We start from the raw sequence: 14,984 nt of genomic DNA on the forward strand, positions 1-14,984 counted from the left end.
GATTGGCTCAAAATAAGATGATCTGATAGGCTGCCTGAAAAACCGATCTTGTTGCCTTGATGCCTCAGGTGTCTTACCCCAGCTCAGGCCAGCTTGTAGCTTCGGTTGATTGCATCTCCGCCTCTAAATGCAGGTCTCCCATTGATAAACAACGCCATTCTGTTGGAGATTGAGGGTCTCTGACTGATAATAACACTTATCTAACCATGGCCAGGAGTCCGCCTGCGCCCCGTTGGGCAATGCTGCTCTCTTTGGTTATCCTCATCGGATGCATTGTCGTCCCCGGTTGTATGATTACCTTTCACCAACGTATCTCGCGAAATTGCAGGATGGCCGAGCGCTAATTTCCGTCCTCTGAGCAGTGGCGGTCAAACATCAGGATTTCAAGACATGCGAGCAGTCCGGATTCTGCAAACGCAACCGTGCCTACGCCGATAACGCCTCTGCCCAGGGCACTTCGTGGAGCTCACCTTACGAGCTTGACCCCGCCACTATACATTTCAAGGATGGACTTTTCACCGGAGTTATCATCAAAACAACAGCCACCAATGAGAAGGTCCGGTTACCTCTTACGGTGTCATTCTTGGAATCCGGGGCCGCCCGAATTGTGGTGGATGAAGAGAAGCGAATGAAGGGCGACATTGAAATGCGCCATGGTAGCCAAGCGAACAAGAAGCGATATGATGAAACTGAAAAGTGGGTTATCGCTGGGGGTCTGACAATCAGCAAGTCGGCCACATTGAATGCTCAGAGCGAAACTGGGTTTACCAACATTCTATACGGACCGGGCGACAAATTCCAGGCCATTATTCGTCATGCGCCATTCGGGGTTGATTTCCAAAGGGACGGACAGACCCACGTTCAGTTGAACCACCAGGGCTTGTTGAACATGGAGCACTGGCGGCCGAAAGTGGATGGCAAAGAGGGCGAATCCGGCGAGGACGAGAGTACCTGGTGGGAGGAGAGTTTTGGCGGAAACACCGACTCGAAGCCTCGTGGTCCCGAGAGCGTTGCTCTTGATATTACGTTCCCCGGTTATAGTCATGTGTATGGTATTCCAGAGCACGCAGACTCGCTCTCGCTCAAGGAAACTAGAGGTGGATCTGGCAATCATGAGAACCCTTACCGTTTGTATAATTCTGATGTTTTCGAGTATGAACTCGAGAGCCCGATGACTCTGTATGGAGCTATTCCCCTCATGCAGGCCCACCGCAAGGACTCAACGGTCGGTGTCTTCTGGCTTAACGCGGCGGAAACTTGGATTGATATTGTCAAGTCGACTGACTCCTCCAACCCTCTCTCTTTGGGCGCCCGCTCGAAGACAAATACTAAAACCCATTGGATCTCTGAATCTGGTCAGATTGACTTGTTCATTTTCTTGGGACCTTCACCACATGATATCAGCAAGACATACGGCGAGCTCACTGGATATACACAATTACCCCAACAGTTCGCTATTGGATACCACCAATGCCGTTGGAACTATGTCACAGACGAGGACGTCAAAGAAGTCAACGCTAAATTCGACAAATACCAGATTCCGTACGACGTCATTTGGCTGGACCTTGAATACACGGATGACCGGAAATACTTCACCTGGGACTCTCTCACCTTCCCCGACCCTAAGGGTATGCAGCACAAGCTGGACGAAACTGAGCGAAAGCTTGTAGTTTTGATTGATCCCCACATCAAGAACACCGACAAGTACTTCGTTTCCGAGGAACTCAGAAGCAAGAACCTCGCTGTGCTGAACAAGGATGGCGACCTTTACGACGGATGGTGCTGGCCTGGTTCCTCAAACTGGGTCGATTGCTTCAACCCTGCAGCCCACCTTTGGTGGGCCACCCTCCACAAATATGACAAGTTCAAGGGATCGCTTCAAAACCTGTTCATCTGGAACGATATGAACGAACCCTCTGTTTTCAACGGCCCTGACATGACTATGCCCAAGGACAACTTGCACTACGGTAACTGGGAGCATCGTGATATTCACAATATTAACGGTCTGACTCTTGTGAATGCCACCTACAAAGCAATGCTGGAGCGTAAAAAGGGCGAGATGCGCCGGCCCTTCATCTTGACGCGCTCGTACTACGCTGGTGCCCAGCGTGTGTCCGCCATGTGGACCGGTGATAACCAGGCTACCTGGGAGCACCTGGGGGCTAGTCTTCCCATGGTTTTGACCAATGGTATTGCAGGTTTCCCCTTCGCCGGCGCGGATGTCGGAGGATTCTTCCACAATCCCGATAAAAATCTTTTGACACGGTGGTACCAGACGGGTATTTGGTATCCCTTCTTCCGTGCGCACGCTCATATTGATACTCGTCGCCGCGAGCCGTATCTGATCAGCGAGCCGCAGCGGTCCTACATCGCTCAGGCAATCCGTCTGAGATATCAGCTTCTGCCTGCTTGGTACACTGCCTTCCATGAAGCCTCCGTCAACGGCACACCAATTGTCCGTCCTCAGTACTACATGTTCCCAGAGGACGAGCAAGGCTTCGCCATCGATGATCAGCTGTACCTAGCCGGCACCGGTCTTCTGGTGAAGCCCGTTGTACAGGAGAACACTTACAGTGCAGAGGTTTACATCTCTGACGACGAAAGGTACTACGATTACTTCGATTTCACCGTCTATCAGGGGGCAGGAAAGCGACACACTGTCCCTGCTCCGGAGGAGAAGGTGCCTGTGCTGATCCAGGGCGGTCACATCATCCCCCGCAAGGATCGTCCTCGTCGCAGCAGCGGCCTCATGAGATGGGACCCGTATACATTGATTATTACCCTCAACAAGAACGGCGAGGCTGAAGGAAGCCTCTACGTGGATGATGGTGAGACGTTCGATTACGAGCGTGGCGCATATATCCACCGCCGCTTCAACTACCGTGAGTCAGTGTTGTCGTCGGAGGACATTGGAACCAAGGGACCCAAGACTGCGGAGTACCTTAAGACCATGGCTGGTGTGACAGTCGAGCGTGTGGTGGTTGTCGACCCTCCCGTCGAATGGAAGGTCAGGAACACCGTTACTGTGATTGAAGACGGGGCCAAGGCGGGTTCCACGGCCTCACTAGAATTCTTTGAGCAGGAGAGCGGGAAAGCGCCCTATGCTGTGGTGAAGAAACCCAATGTCAGCATTGGAAAAACATGGCGGATTGAATTCTGAGCGTTGTCTCCTTTTTGCACAATACATGTATGCATTATTTACACCATTGGACGTTCATAAAACTGCATACAATCCGGAACCTTGAGTTATTTACTCGGATTTCTTCCCTTTTGCACAGTAGTCCGCCATTCTCATAAACCATGATGTCACGGTGCTCGAACGGACTTGGGCCATCCCCGCATTCCGATGTCCTGGGCCGCGGAGCCAAGACCGGGTTGTGGGGCCATGGAAACTAAAACTATCGTCTCATTCCATTTGATAGAAACAATTGTAACCCATTTGAAATGTGCAATCTCACGCCGGCACCTAACTGACAATCTGTTCCTTCCTAGCCTCACTGAAGGCTTGGTCTCCAGCTCTACAAATGCCTATCTGCCATTGTTCTGATCGTTTTCATGGCACAACCAGCAGTTCACGAGAAGTACTCCGTACTCAACGTCGCATTGCTTCTTTCACATCCCTTTTCCCGGTTATCTTATGCACTCTACGTGTTGGTCTAACTCAAAGAGATGAGTCTAAATGCTTCGCTGCACGTAGATATCACACGTGACAAAAGAGGCGAACATGTCACTTGGATGTAAGGCGGAATCGAAGCTATCATTCTGGTTCGGGAGAATCAATAAATGAGAGTATAGTACGGAGTACGCCGCAGGGGAAGAAAATAAAAGGTAATAGGTTATCATCAATGAATATGTAGGGTCATGGCAGGGAGTGGTTAAGTGTAATGAGGTGAAGGAGGAAGGAATGGTAGGTTAAATACAAGAATCCGGACTGAAATCAGTAATCCTGGGAAGTTAGCCTAGTGTGTTTAGGTCCGGACGAATATCTGTGCATTTAAGACCATAAACCGAATGACTTTAAATGCGACGATTGCCTGTGAGACGCGGCCATAAGGAGCATCCCAGTCAGGGGTGCGATTCCCCGACACTTCTTTTTTTTTTTTTTCTTCTTCTTCATTGTTCCCCCTTCTCTTCCTCGGGGCAGTGACCATCATTATTATCATAATAATTCGTCATATGTCATTTCAATTTTGTTCTATCTTGCATCGATCTTCTGCCGTGTTGACCTCCTGTTGACCTTCTGTTGACACCTTTCATCATCCAGCCCCTCTTGGCTGACATTGTCTGCTCAAATGTTTACTGAAGTGCAGGCTTATGTATCTCTAGGAGAAATCATTTATTGTCGCTCCTAAGTGACCTTGGCTGACAGGCTAGAGTTGGGATTCAGTGACCGCGTTCATCGAGGTTCTTTCCATCCGTCTATACTGTGCACCCTATACACCAACTTCCGCGCAATCTCCACAAAATTACATCCACCATCCCAGCCCGAGCCGGCGAATATTCACATTATATTCACACAGAAACAGAGATTCAAGAAATGCCAGATCGAAAGACCTATTCGCTGGCCTCAGGGCAATGCACAAAGTAGCTACCATAGAGCTTGTCGCCAGAAAGGCAAGTCTCAGGCTCAACCACGTGCTCATTGAGGTGACAGGTGATGTCGTTGTAAACGGACACTTGTATTCTGTTAGTCCCTTGCAGCGGAGAACAAGAGGATGAAAGGCACAATCAAAAGATCACTTACAGGTGCAGCCTTCCACAATCTGACGCTCAAAGCTCACGGATCGAATGTTCGTGTCAATGAACGCATGGCACTTGTTGATACCATCTTCGTACACTCCGATCTCGCCCTGATTAAGCTCTGAGCAACCGGGCTTGCCGAAGATGCGCAGCTGGATATGGCGAGTGTGGGCACTGGGAGTTGGGATTGCGGAGACACCAATAGCGAGAGCAATAGTGGCGGTAATGAGGTTGGTGAACAGCATTTTGAAGGGTTTTTGGGATGGTTGGGTGTAATGGGTTACGTTTGGTGCTTGTGAGTGTTCTGCGGTATGTGTGTTGATGAAGACTGATGTCGTTGGGAATGGAACGTGTATTATATAGCTTCTTGATGCACAGCCATGCTGCCTACGAGCTGAGTTCTTTGAAGTTAGCCCTCCCTACGGAGTACTCCGTACTCTGTATGGTTGAGCGTAACATCTGGTACGAATTTAGATGCAACAGGTCTCATGTATACGAGATGCATGCTACCCTAAGTCTTACACCTAGGCTGGGGCTGTCAGCCGTCCTGCATCCCTTCATCTATATGCTGACACGTTAGTTTATGTGGCCAACTTGGAAATCCGGTTGAGATGGGGATAACACCGCCAGAATGCTGGCAATTTGCTGGACAATCGTATTGAGGCCTCTACTCCGCGACGCTTATTGCTTTCTATATAAATAGCGAACCCCTATCTAGACGGGTTATTGGGGGTCGAAAGCAAGCAATATCGCACTCGAAATGCAGTTATTGAAACGTGGGTGCGACCGCATCGAGGATGTGAACGTCGATCATGTCGATCAGTCTTGGGCTTCCCATGCAAGTTGCAGATCCGGAATGCGTCGCTTTAAATAGGAACAGCCTATTCAACAGGAGTAATGGACATCTTCACTGGAGGTGAAGTTAATGATGCAGCCTTATGAAGCACGTTGCCAAATATAGTTTTATGAACGCGCTAAATGGAATCCCTGCACCGGAACATGTCTGACAGCTTGATCATTTGAAGTTCTTTTGATCCACTAGAACACTGCCTTTCATTCTTTGAAGCATGTATGTCCCCCCAGTGCCGCGTGGCTTAGTGGCTTGGTGGCTTACGATCGGCGGAGAGTCCGTATTAACGACGGTTTTTGGATCTCGGCCAAACCGAGTGTCTCAGTAGGACCCTGTGTGCAGGTCTGGCAATTGTTATGAGTGGATTGGGGTATTTCACCTGCAAAAAAGGCCCACCAAAGCAAAAGAGAACTCGGGTTCGACTACGGAGTACGGAGAACGGAGTATTCAGTCTCAATCCCACGATGCAGAAGTGCTTGGCGGTCAGTTCCTTGCGTGAACCTTGAGTCCAATGGCGCACCATGGCCTTTGGAGCGCAGCGAATTTTACCGCAAGAGATCGATTGTTCATGGCTAATACCGTCGTATTTTCAGCATGGAGTCTTAAGCGGTGGTTCATATTTCTCTGGAAAAGGCTTTTATCACCACTCTCATTTCATATGCATCTATCGGCAGACACTGAGAACACTGGATGCTAATTCTCATGGCTGTCGTAGTCTTTGGGTGCTATTACTGTGTCGGGAGGGATTGCTGGATTGAAGCCATCCATGGATCACGATGCTGCTCTGGTTGAGATCAGACCATCTCATTGTGTCGTTGGTTTGCCATTGCTTCCTCTACCTATTCCCACCTTGTCAACTGCTTCCTCCTTTCCGTGTTCATCGTTGCTCGTATCCCCACACTCGCTGAGTGTTGTCGTACATCGATATTAACCCACAAGGAACGTTCCAAGAAAGAGATCTACACGACAACCGCCATCATGGGTAAAGGCACTCCAACCAGTCCAGATGAGCCCAAGTACGCTGAATCATCCACCCAGGACGCTCATCATATGATGTTTGGCCACTACTGGAACTCAACCAGAGATGTGCCACCTAGTAAGTGGGTGTAAGTATTACCGTTGATACTATACGACGCATTTCAGGTGACAGGTTCCATCAGCCAGGGCAACAAGAAGATTTGCAACTGTGTCAACCATCAGGCAAGCCAGTGGCCAATGGACCATGCAATAATAGTGAGAAGCCACGCTTGAATCGGGCATATACATTCGGGTCGTGTGCTTACTATCGCAGAAACTACCTTCCTGCACCTACAAGTGTCCCTACTGCCCCGCGTTTGACGACGAACTCGACCCCGTGCCTCAGGCGGCGAAGGTTCGTGCCCATATTAAACGTGTTCATGTGGTAGGTGGAAGATCCATTGGAACACAACTGGCGGCATATTGATTTCCTGGCGCAGAGGAAAGAATCCGAGTTTCCTGGACTTACTGTTCAGCCAGCCAGAGCAGCAAATGCCAGCCGTACTTCGCGTTAACGTGTTCTAACGGACCTTGTTCTCTTTGCATGAGCCATGGGAGGGGAGGAACCAATAGGACGCATGGAGCTTTGCGGTCCATCCGATGCAGCGATATTTTTCATAAACGCCCAACGAACACTTCATGAGGACAAACGTTCCTTTACACACTCCGGGCATCGCTATTATGTATGCAGAATTTTATCTTCTCCATTGACTCGACTAACGAAGGAGCAACACCGATTCGCCGTTAGAACTGACACTCAGGTACCATCCACATACTCCGTCGAACATCCATCTTCACTGAAAGCCCAGCTCCACCGTTTCCCTCTAAATAATGCACCTCGGAGACACTTTCAAATAATAATCCCCGACCTTCCGCTTTGTCAGCGCATTAGAATCTCTTGGGAAATTTGATGCAGATCCCGGCGTCTAGAATCGCCCGATTAGGAGATACAAACCGATGATGAACACTCCAGGTGGACCGGTCCACCAGCCAGTATATAAACTAAAACCTCGCCCAGCCTGTTCAATCAGTTTCACAATTTTATCTTGCATGTAATGGGGACCATGTTGTCTCTCTCTCCGATGAAGAAAAATGCCGCATTACCGAAGAACTGAGCACATAAATACCCCTGCAGCGCCCGGCGAAAATATACAGATCACAATCGTGCTGCAACTCATTCCGGCGCTATGTCTACCAATTCTTCAATCCAAGTGCCCAATTCTGGAGTCATCATAGTATGCTATCAACCTGAAATTCTAGTTGGAGTCGCGTTCTGACGAAATGATATATCGGAGCAGGGATTGCCGGCTTGACCCTAGCCCAAGCCCTTCGTCGGCACGGAGTCCGGTGTACAGTCTTCGAGCGTGATGAGTCTTCCGCAGTGCGTAACCAGGGGTGGGGTGTTTCCATCCACTCCACCCTGACTACGTGGGAAGCGCATATTTTGCCGGAGATCTATGACGGTGTCTGCGATGCTCAGGTCAATCCTGCTATCGGCCGTGATGAAGTCCGCGGAGTCCCTTGGATCAACGGTGCGACTGGAAAGGTCGAGCAGTCCGTCCCGGAAAGCAAGAGACTGAGGCTGAGACGGGATGGAATCCGGAACGCTCTCATGGAAGGTGTGGATATCCAGGTTCGTGGGCTTGCTTTTTTCTATCTCATTCCTGTTAGAGACTTTGAGTCCTCCTTCACTAAAGCTAATTCCCCTTCAAGTGGGGCAAACGACTTGCCAAGATCGAAAAGATCGAAGGTGGTGTTCGCGCCGAGTTCACAGACGGCTGTATTGTTCAAGGAGATGTCTTAGTCGGTGCAGATGGCTCGACCTCGGTCGTTCGCAAGTTCCTCGCACCGACATCGCACGAGCTGCATCGTCTTCCGATCAATGCCGTGGGCTGTGCTCTGACCATGACTGAAGAGCAAGTCAACTATTTCAAAGACAATGTTGATCCGCTTTATTTCATGGGTACGCACCCGGAAACAAATACCTTTGTCTTCTGGTCTCTGCTGGACACCCCTACAGCCCCCGGACAGCCCTACCGCGCCCAGGTATACTTCTCATGGATTGCATCCGACGCGGACGAAGAGCTACTCAAGCAGCCCTTGCTTGATGTGTTCAAACAAAAGGGTCAGCCATTCTTCCCCCGCTTGTGGGACCTAGTCGAGTCATTGCCTGAGGATACCGTTGTTACGAAAGTCAACCTGGTTGACTGGCCCTCCGTTGACTGGGATAACTGGGATGGTACCTGCACTTTGATTGGCGACGCGGCTCATTGTATGGTGATCTGTAAGTCTGACCTACCGGCGAGAAACTTGCTTGGAGCACATTTTAACTTTAGCAGACCGCGGCGAAGGTGTAAACCATGCTATTGTGGATGCCTGTCAACTTGCGGATACTATCAAGTGTGCTGCAGATGGTGAGATGTCCATGGGTGATGCTGTCAGAAGTTACGAGAAGCAGATGCGTCCCCGTGCAAGAGAAGCCGTGGAAACCAGCAGACAGGCTGGTCATGATGGTCATAACTATGCGAAGGTTGACAAGGAAGGAAGCTTTGCTTTACTCGGCGAGAAGCCTGTCTAATGGGTGCTTCTAACCATAGGCACGATCTGATTCCATCCTAGGAATTCCCATGGATGGTCTGTGTTGAGTGCTCGACACCGCAAAATTCTCAGGGAACCCTCCTACGTGTTTTATCAACAGCTCCTTATAGGAACTATCCCAACTTCCTGTCGCTACTTAGTCTTTATAGAACATCAATGTCTGTTATCTTCACTACTCACTACCCCATCTGGTAGCCTACAAGGTTCTAATCCTTCCGAGTTATATCCAGTCGACTAATTTTAGCACATAATGCTAAAATAGCATCGTTGAAGCCATGAAACTGTATCAGGATGAGCAAAGTTCTTTTTGAAAAGCAAATTTGATATTTTCGTCGTAGTATTTCAGCCCCTCAGTGACACGGTCTTCTATTAATCACAAGAACATACTCCCATGATGAGACTAGCCAAATCAGAGCAATCAAGCATAGCAAGCATAATCTGAGCGAGCTTAATCCGTTTCTGTCATTATTGAGTCCTGCTGGCCAACCAAGCTGAATGACCCTTCTGTATCACCATCACACTCCCCTATTGGAGCGCTGGTGTCTCTGGGTTGATGCTTCGTCGATCAAATTAAACGGGTTCTCATGGCTCCCATCCACCAGTCTGCGCGCAGTCGTAGCGTAGAACGCGATGCATATAACATCTCCGATTCGATCGCCAGAACTCGAATGCTCGTGTCAACGGACCATTGCCAAACTTCCCCCGATGTTCCCACCATTTGTGCTCAAGCGTCCAGTATTGCTTCGCCAGCTTTTCGAGCTCTTCTCGCGCTTCCTCTGTCCATTCTCTTCTCTGTTCTTGTTTCTTCAGGTACACCTACACCTCCCGTGGAGTAGTCTCCCGCAGCTGTACTTCAGTGTTCAGAAAATCATCCAAGGGATCATCGTTCCCATAGAGATCAAGTTCGTAGAAATACCAATTACGTCGAGATCGCTGAAACGCATTAACCTACCCTTTCGCTTCCAGTGCAGTCTCGGCTGCGGTTGCTTGGCCAGGCAGTCCCCTCCTAAAGTCAGCGATTCATCGTGATGTCAAGTTTGGAGAACTGCTGGGGAGGAACTTAAGGCAACAATGGTTTCTTTTTGGCTGTCAAAACCAGCTGCTTGGTGGATAGATGCTCTTCAAAGTTCAGGGGGATGTATCGGATTGCTTGGAGGATGTGTAAGTAGTGTACATTTATAGATGACAGGTACCTAGGTAGTATATAAGCACAGCTAGATGTGTTTCTAAAGCATCTTTTTTTTAAAAAAAAAATTTGTTTAACTTTTTTCTCCTCTTTTGTATCCATCATCCACGTTCAATGGAGCTGTTTCTCTTCTGTTTCTTCGATATAAATCAGTCCCAACTGCGCTGTGTAGACGACGCGTGTTGACCAAGGCAGCTCGGAGGTCTACATCTGGCCAACCCCCTCGATCTCCTTTGAAACCAACTCATTTCACAGGTATATCTCCAGATGCCCATGCAATGCCCTTTCGGGTCTATTTCCTTGGCTCCAATCAAGCTCTAACGCCAAGTCAACTTCATCAACAGATCGACACGCTGACATAAGCCAGCGTGAAAAACCGCTTGCGCGAGTGCTCCGTACATCGTCTCGGCTCGATCCTCTTGTTCCTGTCGATCCCCTTTTCTCTTTGTCGGGCCTATCTACGATTTACATTGGCCCGGTCATTTCAATCCTAAGACTATAGCGACTGAGTGTCCCATCGCCGACATGTTGTCTCTCATCCAGCTTGCATTTGACTATGCAGCGCCTGTGTTGTACGTGCCATTGAACTCCCCGAATCGACTCCCCGACCCCTAAAGCTGATGCAGCTTTGATACAGCCTCGTCTCGTCTCCCGTCACGTCCTACGCCGACCAGATCTTCAGCATTCATCGCACAAGAAGCTCCGCGGGCTTCTCGTTGGATATTCCTCTGATTATGCTTATTGCATCGATCTTGAAGTAAGACTACCCCAAATGGAGCGCCCAATGGCGCGTGCGCAATTATTATCGCAGTCCAATTTTGACAGCAATAGGGTTTTCTTCTGGTTTGGAGAGTACTACTCGGGTACTTTGTTGACACAAGCGATTGTCATGATCGTGGTACAGATCGCAATGCTCAAGGTCGCATTGGATAATCGGCCCTCCACCGGCGGGAGAAATGGCATCGAACATACACCCTTCAGCGGTGGTGCGGATGGTGGTTTCTCGCGACCCTACGAATTCTGGCAGTGGAAGAACACCAAGCCGTGAGTTCCCGATGGTCCGACCACAGTGATTGAAACTAATATTTGATGTTTGAAAGATACTGGATGTTCTTGGCCTACTTCGTCGGAATTCTGACCGTCATTCACCTGACCCCAGTCGCTCAATCGCAATACTATATCGGCCTCCTGGGCTATATCGGCCTTGCCGTCGAAGCTACCCTTCCTGTTCCTCAGATCGTCGCCAACCACCGATCCGGCTCGTGTAAGGGGTTCCGAGTCTCCGTTATCGCTGCATGGATTCTGGGTGATACCATGAAGATGAGCTACTTTTTCAATAGCACCGAGACCATCCCATGGGCATTCAAGCTCTGCGGTATCTTCCAGTGCGTCTGCGACTTCTACTTGGGATTCCAGTTCTATCTCTTCACCCGCAACGCCGTTTCCCATTCCCCTTCGCACTCCCAGGCGAACTCCGCTTCTCTCTCCAACATTACCCAATCCCCGACTTCGGGCGAGTCCACGGAGCAGGACAGCCGCTGGGGCCATCACGAGAAGGACATCCGCATGAACTGAAAAGCCTCGCGTGACGAAAGGATTAGCCCCGATTTTTCTGTAGATAGGTGACTTGGCGAGCATTATAGATTTGTAATTTGAATGAGATGATGTCGATACTCCGATGTTTCCCAAAATATGACGCGGTTGTTATCTCCGATTGCGTCCCGGAGGGGGTTCTGCCCCGCGTTCGGGTTGGAACGTCTGCGATCTTAGCATCCTCCCCATCCCCAGATTGACTGTCTTTGTCTGCGCTTCGCATTGGTCAACCAGCTAGCACTTTCACAATGGCTGATTTGCCCACGATCCGCATTGGCTACGTGCCCGGTATGTCAACCCCTCCGCCCCCGAGCCTCGAGAACAAGATCGCAGCACCACCACCGTGGTAGAGAGCTCTTTGCTGGTCCTCGGCAAAGGTCTATGGACTAAGACTACATCCCTTTGGCTGAAACATCGCTAACAATATGTTCTTTGGGATAACTAGAGCACTACCTGACACCGCTCCATCTCGCACTCCGTTCCCCGACCGTTTCCTCCCTCCCATTCAAGATCGCCCTCACTCCATTCCCATCCGGAACGGGGCACATGATCACATCGCTGCGCGGCGATGAAATTGATATCGCCATTGGGTTGACCGAGGGATGGGTCGCAGGATTAGCCGGGAAACAGCAAGCGACCCAGAACTCCGCAGACGGGGGATACAAGGTTATCGGACACTGGGTGGACAGCCCACTGCGGTGGGCGATTGTCACCGGCCGCAATCGCGAGGAGATCAATGGGGTATCGGACTTGAAGGACAATCGGGTTGGAGTTAGCCGGCTGGGAAGGTAAAGTTGCCATGAATTGCAATGCGCACGGCATGGCTGATATTTTGTCTTCCAGCGGCTCGCATATCATGTCCTTCGTTCTTGCTCAGCAGCAAGGCTGGAAGGCTGATTCTCTGAGTACCGTTCCTCTCGGGCCTTTCGGGCCGTTGCGGGATGGTGTCTCGGGTCTTGACAGCTCGAACCCCGATCAACCTGCGAACCCGTCGGCTGAGTTCTTCATGTGGGAGGAATTCACTACTAAGCCATACTTCCACCCTACAGCGGAGAAGCCGAACCCGCCGCTTAAGAAGATTGGCGAGATCTTCACTCCCTGGCCTTCCTGGATGATTGTCGCTTCTACGGCTCTGTTCCCCAATCCTGAGCAAGACGAACGATTGAAGAGTCTCTTCCAGGCCTTGGATCAGGGGATTAAAGACTTTGAGGCTGATACTGCGCAAGTGGTCAAGCTCCTTGGTACTGGGGAATTGGGCTGCAACTATATCGAGGAAGATGCTAAGGAGTGGCTGAAGGATGTCAAATTCACCAATGCCACCCGCGGTGTGGATGGTAAGATCATTGAAGGTGTTGTCGATGTGCTCAAGGTGGCTGGTGTGATTGACACGGCGATGAGCAACGATGAAGCCATTCGGCGGGTTATCGGGATCAAGAGGTAGATTCCACCTGGTTTTTAAGATGAGAAATGGGCCGTACAAACAATCGATAAAGGAGGCGAATATGGCATCTGCTCTGGACGATGCTGTACCGTTAGGTACGAATATTCCTCTTTTGCCTGCGGAGTACTCCGTACATACCTACACAGTACTTTGTAATTCTAGGTCATAATCATATATGCATGATACCTCACAACATTGAAGGTATGCAGGTCTCCCCCATGCCATATGTCGGCTCTAATTGCCGAAAGCTGAGGGCGCTATGCAATTTCAATATGACAGTTTGGAGGCTAGACACAGCGTAAAATACCCATTGGTGCCAAATCACATTCCTGTGCCAAGTGAACCCCTTGCACCTCATTATGGCGGATATCAAAATGCCAATATGGGCATCCTTACATCTATGGATGACTGGGCATCTGATTTGAAATGTATCATGTCTACTCCGTACGGAGTACGGAGTACCGCGTGCTAGGATACAATTGAAACTAGAATATCATAAAAATACTCAATGGAAAAAAAAAAATCAAGAATGACCACCTTACTTAGAGAAGGCCGGCACAAACTGGCCCCTCGGCTTCGTCCCCGACAACTTCCCTTTCCCCGAAATAGTCCACGGGTTTGATGCATCAGAGAACTACGCAATGCGATTGATTTGGATCAATGGCATGGTCACCCCTTTACCTTGTCTCGCTTCCAAGAACTACAAGACAAGTTCCGATGTGCCCTCATCGTGCCGGGCATTCTGCATCCATTCATCTAAACCAACAAGGAGACTAGATCCCTGTTTCATCTTTTCTATAACCGTCTGTAAAACATGAATTGGGATGACTGTATCACCCGATTCATGCCGATAGTTGATAGAGGGGGAGCCATCGATAGCATGACGGAGGTGAACAGCCTCGACCATGGAATGAATGATATTCGGTGCTGCTTTCTCAACACTTTTAGATCAAAGTAACCACTCCAAGCGGGAAGCTTGGGAACCATTCCTATGCGGCGACCAGTATCTAGTAAGCTGTTGATAATGTCACCCTTCGAAGCATTGAGTCCGATGATATTTGATGGCCGTTGAATGGAAACTGGAAGAGCATATTGAGCACTGGCTCTTGCTTTTCTGAACATGGAGTTCCTCGAGAAGAGTTTGTGTCAAACCATTGTAATTTCGCGACCAGTCTGCTTCCATCTTACCGGCAACAAGAGGTTGTACTGAAAGCCCGGAAGCTCTATGCTCGGTTTTTTTGGAGGTGAGTGCTTTGGTCTGGGCGATAATTTCTCTCATGCGCTCTAGCGGTAGTGCTTCGTCAAGAAAGACAAAGGTGGCCCCTATTTTCATCACAGCGAGCATTGAAATGAAAGTCCAGCTAGACTTTTCAAAATATAAAGGTACTATTGTGCCCCAAGACACGTTAAGTTCCACGAGAAGAAGGGCCAGCTGGATTGATAGGCCATCAGGCTCACGGTATGTCAGGTCCCCATTCCATGTACAAATAGCTGGTGCATCCGGGCGGTGCTTGATGTGGTCTGCGATGAGATTGTGGACATATCGATCGGTCTAATCG

The 14,984-nt window shown here is 49.6% G+C and overlaps 6 protein-coding genes across 6 annotated transcripts; 5 read left to right on the forward strand and 1 right to left on the reverse strand.

Moving 5' to 3' along the window:
• Positions 1-206: 206 nt before the first annotated feature.
• On the forward strand, positions 207-3,160 carry N7457_001828 (glucan 1,3-alpha-glucosidase ROT2; the record flags this gene model as incomplete). The annotated part of the gene is made up of 2 exons (XM_057172874.1): positions 207-288; positions 363-3,160. The coding sequence occupies 2 exons, from the start codon at positions 207-209 to the stop codon at positions 3,158-3,160; spliced, it is 2,880 nt and encodes a 959-aa protein (XP_057036777.1).
• Positions 3,161-4,554: 1,394 nt separating this feature from the next.
• On the reverse strand, positions 4,555-4,985 carry N7457_001829 (uncharacterized protein; the record flags this gene model as incomplete). The annotated part of the gene is made up of 2 exons (XM_057172875.1): positions 4,555-4,676; positions 4,745-4,985. 2 exons carry the CDS (start codon positions 4,983-4,985, stop codon positions 4,555-4,557), a joined length of 363 nt encoding a protein of 120 aa, XP_057036778.1.
• Positions 4,986-6,568: 1,583 nt separating this feature from the next.
• On the forward strand, positions 6,569-7,122 carry N7457_001830 (uncharacterized protein; the record flags this gene model as incomplete). Its single annotated transcript, XM_057172876.1, has 4 exons — positions 6,569-6,686; positions 6,741-6,823; positions 6,882-6,992; positions 7,048-7,122. 4 exons carry the CDS (start codon positions 6,569-6,571, stop codon positions 7,120-7,122), a joined length of 387 nt encoding a protein of 128 aa, XP_057036779.1.
• Positions 7,123-7,699: 577 nt separating this feature from the next.
• Positions 7,700-9,185, forward strand: N7457_001831 (FAD-dependent oxidoreductase; the record flags this gene model as incomplete). Its single annotated transcript, XM_057172877.1, has 4 exons — positions 7,700-7,796; positions 7,906-8,240; positions 8,321-8,891; positions 8,947-9,185. 4 exons carry the CDS (start codon positions 7,700-7,702, stop codon positions 9,183-9,185), a joined length of 1,242 nt encoding a protein of 413 aa, XP_057036780.1.
• A 1,731-nt stretch (positions 9,186-10,916) lies between these two features.
• Positions 10,917-11,966, forward strand: N7457_001832 (PQ-loop repeat-containing protein; the record flags this gene model as incomplete). Its single annotated transcript, XM_057172878.1, has 4 exons — positions 10,917-10,963; positions 11,029-11,148; positions 11,223-11,435; positions 11,492-11,966. 4 exons carry the CDS (start codon positions 10,917-10,919, stop codon positions 11,964-11,966), a joined length of 855 nt encoding a protein of 284 aa, XP_057036781.1.
• A 266-nt stretch (positions 11,967-12,232) lies between these two features.
• On the forward strand, positions 12,233-13,425 carry N7457_001833 (uncharacterized protein; the record flags this gene model as incomplete). Its single annotated transcript, XM_057172879.1, has 3 exons — positions 12,233-12,272; positions 12,430-12,772; positions 12,828-13,425. The coding sequence occupies 3 exons, from the start codon at positions 12,233-12,235 to the stop codon at positions 13,423-13,425; spliced, it is 981 nt and encodes a 326-aa protein (XP_057036782.1).
• Between the last annotated feature and the right edge of the window lie 1,559 nt (positions 13,426-14,984).

This window comes from Penicillium paradoxum, assembly GCF_028828445.1.
Source record: "Penicillium paradoxum strain IBT 22861 chromosome Unknown utg000002l_segment0_segment0, whole genome shotgun sequence".
Classification (NCBI taxonomy): domain Eukaryota; kingdom Fungi; phylum Ascomycota; class Eurotiomycetes; order Eurotiales; family Aspergillaceae; genus Penicillium; species Penicillium paradoxum.